Source organism: Triticum aestivum, chromosome 7D, assembly GCF_018294505.1.
Source record: "Triticum aestivum cultivar Chinese Spring chromosome 7D, IWGSC CS RefSeq v2.1, whole genome shotgun sequence".
In the NCBI taxonomy this organism is placed as follows: domain Eukaryota; kingdom Viridiplantae; phylum Streptophyta; class Magnoliopsida; order Poales; family Poaceae; genus Triticum; species Triticum aestivum.
In genome coordinates, this window is record NC_057814.1 from 37,417,491 (window position 1) to 37,432,145 (window position 14,655).

General features: G+C 44.7%; 1 protein-coding gene across 1 annotated transcript; it reads left to right on the plus strand.

The window, feature by feature from the left end:
* The first annotated feature begins 6,308 nt into the window (after positions 1-6,308).
* Positions 6,309-7,341, plus strand: LOC123163964 (uncharacterized). Its single transcript, XM_044581367.1, has 2 exons — positions 6,309-6,560; positions 7,084-7,341. The coding sequence occupies exons 1-2, from the start codon at positions 6,414-6,416 to the stop codon at positions 7,198-7,200; spliced, it is 264 nt and encodes an 87-aa protein (XP_044437302.1). The 5' UTR covers positions 6,309-6,413; the 3' UTR covers positions 7,201-7,341.
* Positions 7,342-14,655: the final 7,314 nt, after the last annotated feature.

A 14,655-nucleotide genomic window follows, 5' to 3' on the forward strand; every position in this document is an offset into this window, starting at 1 on the left:
CCGGGTAAACTAAATTAGCATGCATTCAATAAGAAAAACTACATCATCTCTTGCGTCCGTACATCGTCGAATATTATCACTAATACATCTCGAATAGTATCATACATATAGCATCGCTAATACAGCTAGAACCGTAGCGCCCGACAGGTATCGGCGCGGGCGGTGGACACCCAAAGAGAAGGAACCATCACAGGATCATAGCTCCAATGAGATCCCTGAAAAACCTGCCAGGTATTGTCGAACCTGCCCTCCAACGCAACCATGTAGCGATGGACGTGCTCGTCCTCCTCGCTAACACGGTGACGTACCACCTCCGCGGTGTCTAAAAGCCTCGGCACCGTCACTGGCCCATGCGACCGCCACCAAACAAGGTTCGAGTCAACGACGGGCTAACTCCTCACCAACCTGCGCCCCCCCGGAAGGTAGAACCTCCCAGTACCAGCCCGGCGGAGCCCAATCTCGTACCTGACCCCTCTGATCAAGCAGGCCTCCTCTGCCGAGTCGACGACGAGGATGCGGGATAGGCATCGTCGACGTCGAAGCAGGAATAAATGCTTGAACTAAAAAAAATAACAATAAATTTCACATGTTCAAAATAAACCAGAAGCTTAACCTAAAGTAAACTAATTAAACTAAACTTAAACTAAACTAACTAAACTAAACCTATACTAATCCTAAACTAAACTAAACCTAAACTAAACTAAACCAGAAACTTGACCTAAACTAAACTAAACCTAAAGTAAACTACCTAAACTAAATTATACTAAACCTAATTAAACTAAATCTAAAAAACAGAAAAAATGAAAATGTCTCACCTTGGAGCGGCCGGGGCGGCGAGGCGGCGCGTCCGGCGGTCCGGCGGGGTGGACGGGGCGGGGCGGGCCGGCGTGGAGGGGCGGAGCGGTCGGGGCGGGGCCGGCGCGGGCTGTCAGGGCGGCCGGGGCAGCGAGGAGGCCCGGGCGCGGCGGGGCGGCGGCGTGGCCCGGGGCGGCGCGGCGAGTGGGGCGGCCGGGGCGGGGCGGCGGCGCGGGGTTGGGATGAGGGGAGAGGGAGAGAGAGGGGCAGGGCGCGAGGGCGTTTTGATACATATAAGGCAGAGCTCTTTGTCGTCCGCTAGCTGACGGCAAAGAGCCTAGCTAACAGACGTTAGAACGGTCAGTTTTTTTGCGGTCTGCTAGCGGACGGCAAAGTTTCTTTGCCATCAACTAGCAGACGGCAAAGAAAGTGGCCGTTAGCTGCCCCTCACTATCGGCCCACCCTGCCTCTTTGCCGTCCGCTAGCGGATGGCAAAGGTTCTATGCCGTCAGCTAGCTGACGGCAAAGACGGAGATGACGGCAATCACTTTCTTTGTCGTGCTTCCTTGCCGTCAGGTTTCTTTAAGCTGATGGCAAAGACCCTCTTTGCTATCAGCTAGCTGACGGCAAAGTTCCTGATTCCAGTAGTGTTATGTACAGATGTGCTGCAGCAGTCAGACCATGATTCTTGATTTAGTATATTTATGCCTAGGGTGTAGAGATTATTTTTATTGAAGCAAGCACGCTTCCTGTATTTATGATACAAAAATTCAATGTCATCTATGATTCCATGGCCTCCTGACAAAATTGAAATGCAAGCCATTTGCTAGCTTATACAATTCGTATGTTTCAGTCCTGAAATTAAGATCAAACGTCTCTTATTTTCTCATGTGTGCTTCTGATGTACATATATTTTTGCGACACAATGCCAACCATGCATCATTAGCACAATCATCTTGCTACCATGTTGGCCTCTTCTTCGGCGCTCCATTGTTCGGGCCGGCATCAGCTCTCATACTTCCTGCCATCGACGCCTCCGGTTCCTCAGCTTTGCTGGCTCTAAACATGTTTGCTTTGGTTTTTACACAGCCATGGTAAATTGGCAATGCTTTTGAACTATTTTGTTCATGCTTCAGGAATTGTCAAACTATGTTTTTTATTTCTCACAACGACATAAAATGCATCTGTATTAGATATATTTCATATCAAATATTGTTTGCTTCATATCTTACACTAACATTGTGATGGTATAAGGAACTTGAGGTACTACATTTCTCAAGCTTCAACCTAATAAAACTGTGCTTCAAAATACAACCACGCTTGCTTCATAGCAGAAAACAAATCATGGAATGACCCATGGCTCGACGGGCACATCCTTGCTTAGCTAGCGCTCGAACTCATCACGTTTATCAGACCCATGGCCAAGGCTTGCTTGGTTGCAGATGCACTTCCCGGGAATGCGTGGGTGGAGAGCATCAGAGGGGCGCCATCGGTGCCGGCCATTGCGGAATTCCTGGAGATTTGGGACATGCTGAGAGGGCGATCCCTATCGAACGACCTGGACACTTTCACCTGGCACCTCAGGCCTGCTGGTAGATACTCGTAGCATGCAACGTATGCCGCGTTCTTTGGTCGCGAATACTTCCCCTGCACCAATGAGATTGCACCCCTGGAGATTATTATCTTTGCCTGGCTTGCGGCGTGCAACAGGCTTTGGACTGCGGATAATCTAGCCGGGAGGAGCATGCCGCATACGAGGCAATGCCAGCCCTGTTGGATGAGGACGTGACACACATGCTACTTGGGTGCCCCTTCTTTAGGGAGGTCCTGTACCATATCCTTCACCCTCTACGCTTGCATCGTTTCACACCCGACAGCAACGCAACCCTAGCTGAATGGTGGCCCACGGTGACGCTCGCGGTGCCACTGAGCCATAAGAAGGACATAAGCACCACAATTGCAGCCACTCTCCGCTTCATCTGGCTTGAGAGAAACAACCGTGTGTTCGACCACAAAGCCGCTCCTCCGGTGACAGTGATCGCTAGCATCAAGGCTGAGTTAGCTCTTTGGCACAAGGCTAGAGTAGATGGTGGTCACTCCTTTCAAATACACTAGAATTATTTCTTCCTTGGTAGGCTGACCTCGCGGCTGGCAGCTTTGTTTGTTAACTTGCACTCCTCCTTGATACAAAAGACATACAACACTCGTGCATGTTCTTGAAAAATTGCAATAAAGCACGAACAAGGAAGTCATGGTTGGCTCCCAGGGATCAGATTTATACGACGGAGCGAGGCGCTGCTGGGGGCGATGGGGCAGCGGAGGCTTCGGCGTGCCGCGGCGGAGGGCTTGCAGTTCCTGGCGGCAGGAGCGAGACCAGGGTGGCGGACTTGCCTGGATCAGGGCCGCCACGGGATTGCTTGATCGGAACCGCGCACCGAGCAAGCCGTCTACGAGCGGGAATGGCAGCGGCGGCTATGCGACGGGAACTGATTATCTGCGTGGGGACGGGCGACCAATGTGCCCTGAGGAACGGAACCGAACAAGCTACTCGGTTACTCATTTACCATTATATCCTTTTCATTTTAAAAGAATCTTTAAATTATTTTTCCAGATCTAATGGTCAGAATCGAAGGCGGAGTTACGTGAAAGTACGAGTCGTAACCCGCCAATCACCGTAAAAGAGCTCGTAAGACATACCCTACAGAGACCGAGAATAAATATGTGACTATCGTATATTCTTAGTGAATATTAATGTAGCATATTTTCCGGTCTAATGTTGAATGTAAATGTTAGTTATTTAGCTGCCTATAGTGTTACCAATACAAGATCAACAACTTTTCCAGTTTTTTTTTGCATCGATGATGCTTATAGAATTTAGCAAAAAAAATTCCCATATAGTGTGATTCCTGAAGTATGCTTGTGCATGCGCAGCAAAGATACCAACCATTTACCATATCGGCTACCGTTTCTGCAATAGTACATGCATTGTATTTCTAGGATAGAGTGTTGCAGCAATTTTACTTTTTGTAAATGAAGTTTTAGACTAGTCATAGTGGGAGTAACTTAGGTAGTAACATAGCGCACTTCAAATTTTTTTTTGCTTATAAGGCATGTAGTTAATAAGGAGAGGGGTGTTTAGAGTAACATAATATGTTACTGTAACATAACGCTTTCCGAAAAAGGATGAGTCTACAAACTAATAAATAAAGCAATCTATGACACTAGTGCTATGTTACTTTGCACTATGCGGGACAGGGTGTTAATGTAAATGCCATATGACACTAACCTGTGCTAAACTCGACAGAGTAACGACAAATAGAAAGAAGCCACGTGTCAGCCATTATTGCTAGTACAATATGTCTGTCGAGTGCCTTTGAAAAGAAACTCGGCAAATAGTTTGCTGGGTTTCCAACTCTGCAGACCTCGGTCAAATAAGGGCCCGACGCATGGCACTGCCTTATTGCCCAGTGCTAGATTTGACCGAGTTCAAGGCCAACATAACTGGGCAAATATTTTACTGAGATTGGAACTCGACATACCAGATTTCGCCGAGTTCAAGGCCAATGGAACTAGCAAATTTTTTACCGAGTTTGGAACTGGACAGTATCATGTCGAATAAGGGCCCGATGTGTGGCACTGCCTTATTGTCCGGTGCCAGATTTCGCCAAGTTCACGATGAACGAAACTGGGCAAATATTTTGCCCAGTTCAGAACTCGGTAGTCTCTTGTTGGAGGAGACTGGTGCATGGCACAAACCGTATTGCCCAGTCTAGCGTTTTGACGAGTTTCCCTTATTAAAAATCGCTAAGGATTTGCCTATTACCGAGTTTGAAACTGGGCGAAGGTTGTCTATGTCTACAACCAATCCTGGCTTCACCGAGTTCTAGGACAAGATTTTGCTGAGCTTTGGTACTCGGCAAATGTAGTCCTTCCTGGCCCCCCACCATTTGGGTCGGCACTGCACAAAATATCGATATATATGCATACTGTTGATTACACACATGCATCACACTAATCAAAATGAGGCCTTTAGCTCATAATGATGCCAGGGTAGCAAAATTAGAGCACTAAATCCAACTATAGTAGGTACTATGTGGTAGTTAACAGTGTTGAACATATATATTGTACTATATGGTAAATTATGATCCAAATATGTTCACTGTTACCAACCTTCGCTAGTAGAACACGCCGCCATTATGTGACTAACTACTTAAGGGGTCCTGTACTAGTGGGATCCCCAGATATGTTGTGCCCAGCACCAAAACCGCCGACCTGCGAGCAGCACCGTGCACAGCTTGGCAACCGTCACGACGCCTGGACAGTCGCGCTTGCTCCACCGCCTTATCCTTGCCCGCCAAGCTCCGGGCCACCGCCCCGCCAACAGGTCATGCGAGCACTGGCCGCAGCCCCCAACCTCATGAGCCAGCCTCCAACGATGCCAAGAGAGACTCCACACACGAGGAAAGGCGGCAGGCCACAATACTTAGTCCCCAACCAATCAAGCCGATGGGGGAATCCAAGAACCGCTGCCGCCACAGATCTGCCAGGAGCAAGCGAGTCAAATGGTCCTGCCGCCGCCGCTGTAGGCCCTACAGCGGCACTACTAGGCGACGGCGACGGAGGGGAGTGGGAGGGGAGCCGCCGGTACTAGTGAGCTAGGCTCCGCCCGGGGGACAGACGAAATTTGACATTCGTTTAGGATCACTTGACCCAGATGTAAATCGAAGTGCCCTTCTCAGCTCAAGCTCATATGAGCTCGAGTGAATAGTAAAATGCAAAAAAAAAGAAGGAAAACAATTCAAAAAATTATGAATTTATTTTGTGGCAACATTTGACAAATGTTTTCAGTGCTTACAAATTTTCATCACGAAATAACATCGTGAAGGTCGTGGAAAAAAAGATCAACACTCTAAAAATAGCTTTTTTGGAGCATTAATTTTGTTTTGTTTTGCCACGACTTACACAAATGTCATTTTACGATGAATTTTGCAAGCCTTTAAAACATTTGTCAAATGTTGCCAAAAAAATTTCAGAATTTTTTCAAAATTTATTTTCAGATTTTACTGTTCACTCAAGCTCATATGAGCTAGAGCTCAGTTTATCCACTTCCGATGTAAATAGCCTATATTGCACCGCGAATGTACAGTGAGATATTGTTGCTTCCCGTAGCAGTATCGGCTACTTTAAAGAAAAGTCCAGCTTAAATTCTACACTGAATCCGAGGTAACAAACTGTTTATCCCTGACCTCACGTCATACGGAGTTCGGATGAGATCTCTCCATGTAGCTTCCGCGTTAGTGCGTGCCGGCGGCAGTCCGACTGCATGTATGACCACTCGATCCGAGTAGCCCCGACGGCACGGCCGCCATCCTTTGGGCTCCGACTCCTGCATGCGCGTTCTGAGCTTCCGACTTTGATCCGGATCGAGGCCACCACGCACAGGTCCATGCCGCAAGCCTATAAAATCTACACACCGGCGTTCCGTTCGGCCACAGCACAAACAGAGCCGGGAATTAGCACCAGGTCGAACAACGATCTCTTGATCCGGCGAGCAGCAGCAGAGATCAGAAGAAGGGAGTCGTGTAGGTGCCTGATTGAAGCTAGCTTGCAGAGGATCCATGGCCTTGGAGAGGTTCTTGACGGCGCTTGTTTTCTGCGAGGCGCCCCACGACGGATACGGCACGTCCGTGATGACAACCAGCTCTATCGGCAAGCACGTCTCCGGCGGCACGTCGAAACCTGTTAGGCATAAACCACGACTTGCCGTGGTGACCAGTGTGTGTCTAGGTCTAGGGCAAGTTCGGGTGCGGGTTTGTGCTCACGTCCGTGCCCAGCGAGTGAGTCTAGTTTGAGCCGGTTTGTGGTCAGGCTTGTGGTCGTAGGACGACGGTGATAGCATGCAGCGAAGCAACCTGCCATCCAGGTCGTGCGGATGAGCAGGCATGCTCACGATTGACCGGATAAGGTTGTTAGCTAGGAGTAGGCTAGTTGGTTAGTGCGTGCATGCATCAGCTGGATAGGGACGTGCATGTAGGGTTAGTTAGTGGGTGCTACGTGCGTGCGTGGCCGAGTGTGGCGGTCGGCCCTGTGTGTGCTGGGCTATATAAGCCGATGTATTGCGTCTTGTTGGTTGAGCCGAGTTGGAAAAATTCAGAGAAAAGGCCAGCGTTCGTCGCTGGGGGCGTCCGTCGCCCGGCGGGCGTTCGTCGCCCGGTAAACCACCGTGTCTCGTGTTTTTGTCTGATCGTTCGTCTATCCTCGGTTCCAACAAAACCGGTGGCTCACAAGGTGGACGCTGAGGAGAAGAAACAGGGATACTCCGGCGGGTCGAGGGTGCAGCGGCCTGCTGGGTTCCAGAGGGCGTTCGATGGCCTCAACTGCTCCGACACCGTCATGATGCACTGAGCATGCCATTATTTCTTTAACCTGTATAGGACTTGGATCAGCTAGAATGTTGACACGTGCGTACTTGTAATGATTTTTTTCATTTGATTGCACTATTTGACTAGTAGTCCACCTTTCGGAGGAGGCGGCGTGGTCGTCGAAGTCAGCCATGGCCTGGGCGGTGGTCGGCGGGCGGCGGGCGGGCGACTGGCAGGCGAACGAAAGGAAAATGAAGGCAGTTTGGCAGTTGGAGCGCGGCCGCCGTTTTTATATCTCCTGTAGATAGAGATGTATATTTGCACTGTGGAGTGTTGAGGTTTACATCTCCGAAAGATGGTGATGTATCTTTTTTCACTAATATTAACGCCCACACATGTAGCACGAAGCAACATGGCCCAAACGCCTCCATTATCATCCGTTTTGCCTTGGTTTATGTGGCACGAACGTTTTTATGTGGCACGAAGCAAATTTAAGTAATTCACCATGGCAATTTTAGTTTATGGTTCATGGTAAGTCTAGTTTCTTAATTCCCCGTTTTATAATATGTCAAAATTTACTTTTAAAGGTAGAAGATAAAATAGCTGAAACATATCATGACAACTTCGGTGTAAACACAATGGCAATTCATATGCAATAGACATGGCAACTTTCTACCCCCAAAAAAGTCATCGAAACATATTGATATGAGATTTACTTTCGAAGATCTCATTGCGATGGATTTAATGGTGAAAACGGATCTTCAATAGAATTTTTCATTTAAGAGATAAAATATTTAAAAAACTCGAAATCCAAAAAGATTTCCACATGCATGCATGTGGTGACGTGGCGCAATCTGTGTGTTATATGGCGTATGAGCGGGTGTTGCTCCCACCACACGTGTGGACGTTATCATCGTCCTTTTTTTGGACAAAGAAGAGACGCCTTAGGCACCTATCCATTAATCTGAAGAACAAGTTACAACCATGGTTTTACAATGCCTGATGTTCAGGCTACTTAGCTTCAGAAGCATAGGACAGTGATCAACTGAGTGTGACCTACTTTTACAAACCATTGTAGGACTAGTATTGGATTCTGAGAAGTATGCTCTAGCCGCATTGTTGTGAGCCCTGCTAGTAAGCTCCCTGGGAATGTGCCTAATGGTTATCTGACCTTGCTAGTACAGCTAAAGAAATTTGCCAGTTGGCTTCTAATCTCCCAATGACCAGGGCATTTAAGGATATCTCTTGCGTGTGCAGCCTGGGCCAAAACTTGATTGTCCGTGAAGAAGATGATGTCTTCTATTGTGATTGTATTGATCACTTGGGCAGCTAATTGAAGCGTCGTAGCTTCTGCTTGGAGAGGCGACTCGATTTGCTCCTCGGATAAAAGAATACTGATATTGACCTCTTGATGTTTTTCAGCCATCTGTATGAAAATTCCTATGCCTGTGGTGTTTTGTGTATCCAGTTTCCATGCTGCATCCGTAAAGACTTTGCAATTTGGGCCGGTAGCTTGCATTATATCCTGCTGTTGTGAGCTTAGGAGTAAGCTGTTGCTATGCTCATCTTGACTAATACCCTGCCTTGCTTGTTTTGATTGAAGTGTTAACTCTTGATTATTTAGAATAGCCTGCATAATTTGGAATTCCTGTATAGGCTTGATCTCTTTCGTGACGAAAAGAGAATCATTCCTCGCTTTCCATATGCACCAAAGAAAAGTCATTATATTTGTGAGAGAGGCCTGTGGATGCCCTGAGTTAAGAAGAGCATTGATAATCTCTGCAATACTAGCATAGTTGTTAGAAAAAAAATCAGATTTAATAAACCAAGGATGAGCTACCCAAGCTGCTCTAGCAAAGGGGCAAGTAAAGAAAGTATGCATGTCATCTTCATCCTGTTCGCATCTAATGCAGCTTTTCTTGATATGTTTGGAATATTTTCTTGCTCTCATACCTGTTGGAAGTGCTTTCCTCAAGAGCCTCCAAGTAAAAGCATGTACTCTTGTAACCATAGTCTTATCTTTCCAAACCTGCTTGAGTAGTTGTTTAATCTCTTGTGGTACCTCTCTAGGCAATGGAGACCCTTGCTGTTGCAAGTCTTGAAGTCATGCTTTATAAGCAGATTTTGAAGTACATTTCCCTGAAGGATGCAATTTCCAGCAAAGGATATCAGTTCCCTCTTGTTGAATAACCGGTACCTGTATGATGCTATTAGGCACCTCATGATGAAAAAGATTATAAATAAGTCTAGCATCCCATGTTCTTTGATTTTGGTCCCACAATGAGAAGGATAGACATAATGCCCCGATTGTATTTTTAAGTGCTCATATATAGATTGCCAGTGAGGAAACCAAGGAGTGCTCCAAATGGAGGAATTGCCATCAAGAATTTAATAGATTGAACTTGCTTGAAGAATGTGTCGACCTTAAGAATTGAACCCCAAAAACCTGATTTTGGAATGTTGCTTTTTGCTCTCCAAATAGAAGTCTCAGGAAAATATTTAGATTTAAGTACCTGTGACAAGAAACTTTGTGGTTCGTCCGCAATTCTCCAAGCCGCCGACATGATTAGGCCTCTGTTAACAGCTTGGATGTTCTTGACTCCAAGACCCCCTTCTACTTTTGGGGTGCAAATGTCTTTCCATGCCTTGAAACAAAGAGCTCTCTTGGTTGATCTTCTTCTATTTCTGTCCACCAAAAATTTCTAATGATAGTATTAAGTTTGGCAACTAGTTTTCTTGAGAAAAGAATATTTGACATATAGTAGACAGGTATGGAAGCAAAAACTGAATTGATCAAAGTTAATCTCGCTGCATGTGAAAGTTTATTAGCCTTATAACAAGTCAATTTAACTTTAAATTTATCGGCAACAAAGCTATAGGCACTAGATCTATCCTTATTAGGGAGAATTAATGGGTGCCCTAGATAAATAGAATTGTCGATAATTTCATGCACCAGGAAAATTCTCTTAATATCCTCCTTATTGACATCGTCGACATTCCTGCTGAAAATAATAGCTGACTTGCTCCTGTTTGGCATTTGCCCTGAAACATGCAAAACTTTTGAAGGATTTTGTGCATATGAGTAGCTTCTGTAACTGTAGCCTGTCCACATATCAGTAAACCGTCAGCAAATATTTAAGGAGTGAATAGGTGGACATCCTGGTCCCAAAGTAATTCCTGATAAGTGGTTAGTGCACATGGCTTCCTGCAAAGATGCTGATAGCTCATTAATGGCCAAGACAAAAAAACAAGGGGACAATGGACAACCCTGCCTGATACCTCTACTACTCTGAAAGAGGCCATAAGATTGACCATTAATGATGACAGAGAAGTGGGGAATAGCCATGCAAGCGTATATTAAATTTATGAAATGAGCATGCATCCCTTTACGAGTTAACGCCTTAACAATGAAATCCCATTCGATCCTATCAAAGGCCTTATCAAGATCTATTTTAACCATAAAAGCATGTTTTTCCAGGATTTAAGATTAAAGGAATGTGTAATTTCCTGAGCAGTGAAGTTGTTACTGCTAATCCTCCTATCAGGAATGAAAGCTTGTTGAGAGTGATGAATATAGTTAGACAAATGTGGTTTAACCCTGTTTGCAAGTGTTTTAGCGATGATCTTGTAAATCACATTGCAAAGGCTAATTGGTCAAAAATCCTTGAGGGATCAGGGGAGCAATTTTCTTGGGAATCAAAACAATATGAGTATCATTCATGTGATTAGGGAGAGTACCTTGTATGTAGAAATCTTTGAATACCTTGGTTATATGATCACCCATCCATTCCCATGCTGCTAAGTAGAACTCGACATTGAGTCCATCTGGTCCTGGTGACGCATTCCTTTTCATGGCTTTTAAGTTCTCCAGGATCTCCTTTTTATCTAGGATGCTATAAGTAAAATCACCTTCGTCTTGCTGATAGGATGTGTGCATGTAAGGCCTGCCATGACTCACATTAGAGGAGGAAAAAAGATTCTGAAAATAATTGATGATAGTCTTGGCAATAGCATGAGGCTCAATTTGAATATTATCATTCTCATCTTTAATAGAAATAATTCCGTTTCCCTCCTCCTTTTAAGAACAACATGATGGAAATAAGTAGTGTTTCTATCACCATTGATAGCTCAATGTTTTTAGATCTTTGCCTATAATACTCAGTTAACCTAGTCATGTTCTACTCGTAATTACAAACCTGAAAGGCCTCAAGTGGCTTCATTTGAATACTTTTGATTTGCTCACCTAAAATTTCCAGCTCTTGTTGAATTGACTTTTTCTTTCTGCACCAAGCTCTCAAAGCTCCTGCAAGATTAGTTGTCCTATTGTGGAAATCTTTATTCCTAGAAGCAATCCAAACATTTTTAGCATATTCATGAAAATCATTTTCCATAAGCAACCAGTTTTCAAATTTAAAGTTTCTTCTCGGCTTGCGCATATGAGCATCAGTAGAAAGTAGAATAGGAGCGTGATCACTAAGAATAATAGGTAGATTGTAAACATTAGAATTGGGAAAAATCGCACACCATTTAGCATTAACCAGACGTCTATCAAGTCTTTCCATGGTTGGGTTAGAAGCATACCTCTTGTTTGTCCAAGTTAGAAGCGTCCTTTTTTTTGCATCTACATCATCTGCTGGAGAAGTGTGTTTGGACCTCGGAGATGCAAAAATTAGTTATTTTTGCATCTACATCATGTATTGGAGATGCTCTGACTCTCTCAGTTTGGGGTTTCGCATGGAAGTGTATGTACATCGTTTTCAGTGGGTCGCTATTATTATGATGAAACTAAAAAATGTTGTTGAAACTTTTTTGAGGGTGATTTTTTTATTACAGGATTATAGAGTTATAGTCTAGAGACAAGAATTCTCCAGTACAATCACGAGCAATCCTACGGCCCAGGAGAGGACCGGCCGAGAGCTAGCGCCGGTAGTCACCGCCTAGCACTAGCTTTTATGTAAGTCGTCCATGTTTTCTAAATTTTGTTATTGGATGCATTGCTTGCAAAAAAGTTTATTCATAGTTAGAACTTGCAAAGAGGAAAAGTCATAACCTATAGTATTCAAAGGTACTTGCCCTGAACCATGTGAAGAATCACAATATTGCTTTGAAGGTCATGAGCAATCCCTTAAAGGAAAGGCATGGCTTCACTGCACCAATTATGAAGGGCTGGCCAAGAGCTAGACTCGGTGAGAGCGGCTGCCCAAGAGCTACACTCGGTGAGAGTGGCTGAGAAATGGCTCTTAATGCACCAAAGAGTTGTGTGGCTCCTCTAGAACTTGTTAACCTTCTGAGTGAAGTTCACGACCCTGTCCTCTTCGAAGAGATATCATTATACTTAGTGCTACTAGGATGCATGTCTCCCAGGTTATGTAGAGACTACCCGAATTTTCTAGGTTGCTGGATTCGCCGATCAATGCTTGCTTCTCTCCTGATTACTCCAATTCCTATTTGTTCTTAAAACATCTCAGATTGCCACCTATTTCATGCGTTGCCATGACAAATAGAAAATGTGGTGGTAATGAGTGGAAGTGAACAACAATAAATTTTCTTATGGGATGGGCGTAATCGGATTTCGGGTCTTACTACAAGAGCTTGGCCTTCCGTGGCACGTAGTAGAAAAAGAGTGGTCGATGCTAGGATCTACAAGGAACGTTATGTCTAGCAAACTTGCAATTTATAGAGTTGGACCAGGCAAGGGGACGACAAGGAAGGGCCATGTAATTCTGATATATCACATGCCTAGAAGATTTGTCATTGCCCATGAAGTCATGGTTCTATCTCATATTTAAGTTTCTCTTTAAAGCATGCCTTATCTACATGACGGGAGTGCCGATTACCCCCATCATGACACCATCAATCAGTTTCCATTCTTTGTTGGCATTCTTAAAAATGCATAGCAAGTGGAAGATTAGTTGATTTCTCCAAATTTTCCTATGCATGTCCAATTGCATGTCTTTTTTCTAGTTCAAAATCTTAGTTTTGTTCTTCTCCTCTTGTAGATAATATATGAATTTATATATTTCATGGAAATGTGTGCAAATTCGTGTATTTTTGTTTTAATTAATACAACATGTTTATGATTTATATTATAGCAAATTTGTTTTTGTATAAGATGCCAATTTTTTGATACTTTTTTATTCTTTTACCTACATGATGAAAAATCATTTTTTCATCTTTTTCATTTTTTGTATACAAAAGGAATGGTGATTGGGCCTGGAGGCCTGGAAAACGCCTATCCGCCAAAAATGCTTGTTTGGGGCTTTTTTCTACAGCAAACCAAAACGTTGTATCAATCGATGCATGACATTATTTTTATTACATTATTCAATAGAGTTTGGCAAAGCAGATACATGGATCGACCCAAAGCCATCTTCATGACAACCTCAATCACATACAAGTATGCTGAAGAGCACTGGCGCAGTCACACACGCCATCTATTCCGGTGGCCTCACCAGGCTGCCCCACAGCAAGCCGAGTGCACCAACCGGTTTAGCAGACTCTCGGTGCACAGAAAGACTACTCTAATCAATCCTCGGACCAAAATTTGTGAAGTGTGCCACGAAGCACCTAGCACCAGTTACAACCGAAATGCTTTGAAGTACATACACATCATTGATCATTGTTCTACTTGACCTACTACTACTTGTTCTACGTCTCTGAAATTTAGATCATTGATATCCACGCGGCTGGCTGCAGGCCAACCGAATGTTAAGCGGAAGCCAGGATAAGTGTACAAGGAGAAGAAGCAAGAAAGCGTGGGGTCTAATGATAAAATCATTACTACTAGAATTTATCTCATGCAAAGCTTTGTCATACATTTCAGAATCATTTGCTCGAAAAGGAGAATAACCCTGGCATCTGCATCAATCATTTTCAGATTTTCCCACTACGCACGAACATTTCCGGACGCCATTCATCTATAAAAAGAACTCTATGATTCACATCTATCTTGATCTGCAGTGCTTCTATGCTGCAGAAGAAGCGGACACATAAGTAGCCCAACTTCATCAGAGATACATTAGATACTATAAACAGGGAAACAACATACAGAGAAGATATCTAAGGTGGCACGAGAAAACGACCGCATCATCAGAACATAATTACAAATCTTGCAAATAGTCTTCTGTCAATATCACGGCCGGAATTAATGGCCAATAATACAATTCACACGCGCACACTTACAGTTGTAATTCTAAAAGAGAGCGGGGGCAAACCGTCTTCATGGAAGAGGACATGCCGAGAGGTGAACACACGCCGCGAGACAGGATCAAAGCATCGGTAGCCACGATGGTCGGGAGGATAACCCAGGAAGACACAGGCAGTGGAGCGATGATCTAGTTTATGACGAGCTGTGGAGGTGAGGTTAGGGAAGCAGAGACAGCCGAATACGCGTAGGAGGGAGTAGTCGGGTGGCACGCCTAAAAGCAGCTCGTGTGGTGACCGCGGCGCAGTGGAGTGACACGGTCGTCGGTTGAGCAGGTAAGTGGAGGTGCTGAGG

Bases quoted from the DNA above. Each gene is read 5' to 3' on its own strand.
- LOC123163964 (XM_044581367.1), top strand. From the start codon at position 6,414: ATGGCCTTGGAGAGGTTCTTGACGGCGCTTGTTTTCTGCGAGGCGCCC. The intron at 6,561-7,083 runs GTGGTGACCAGT...GTGGCTCACAAG, and splicing joins GGCATAAACCACGACTTGCC to GTGGACGCTGAGGAGAAGAA.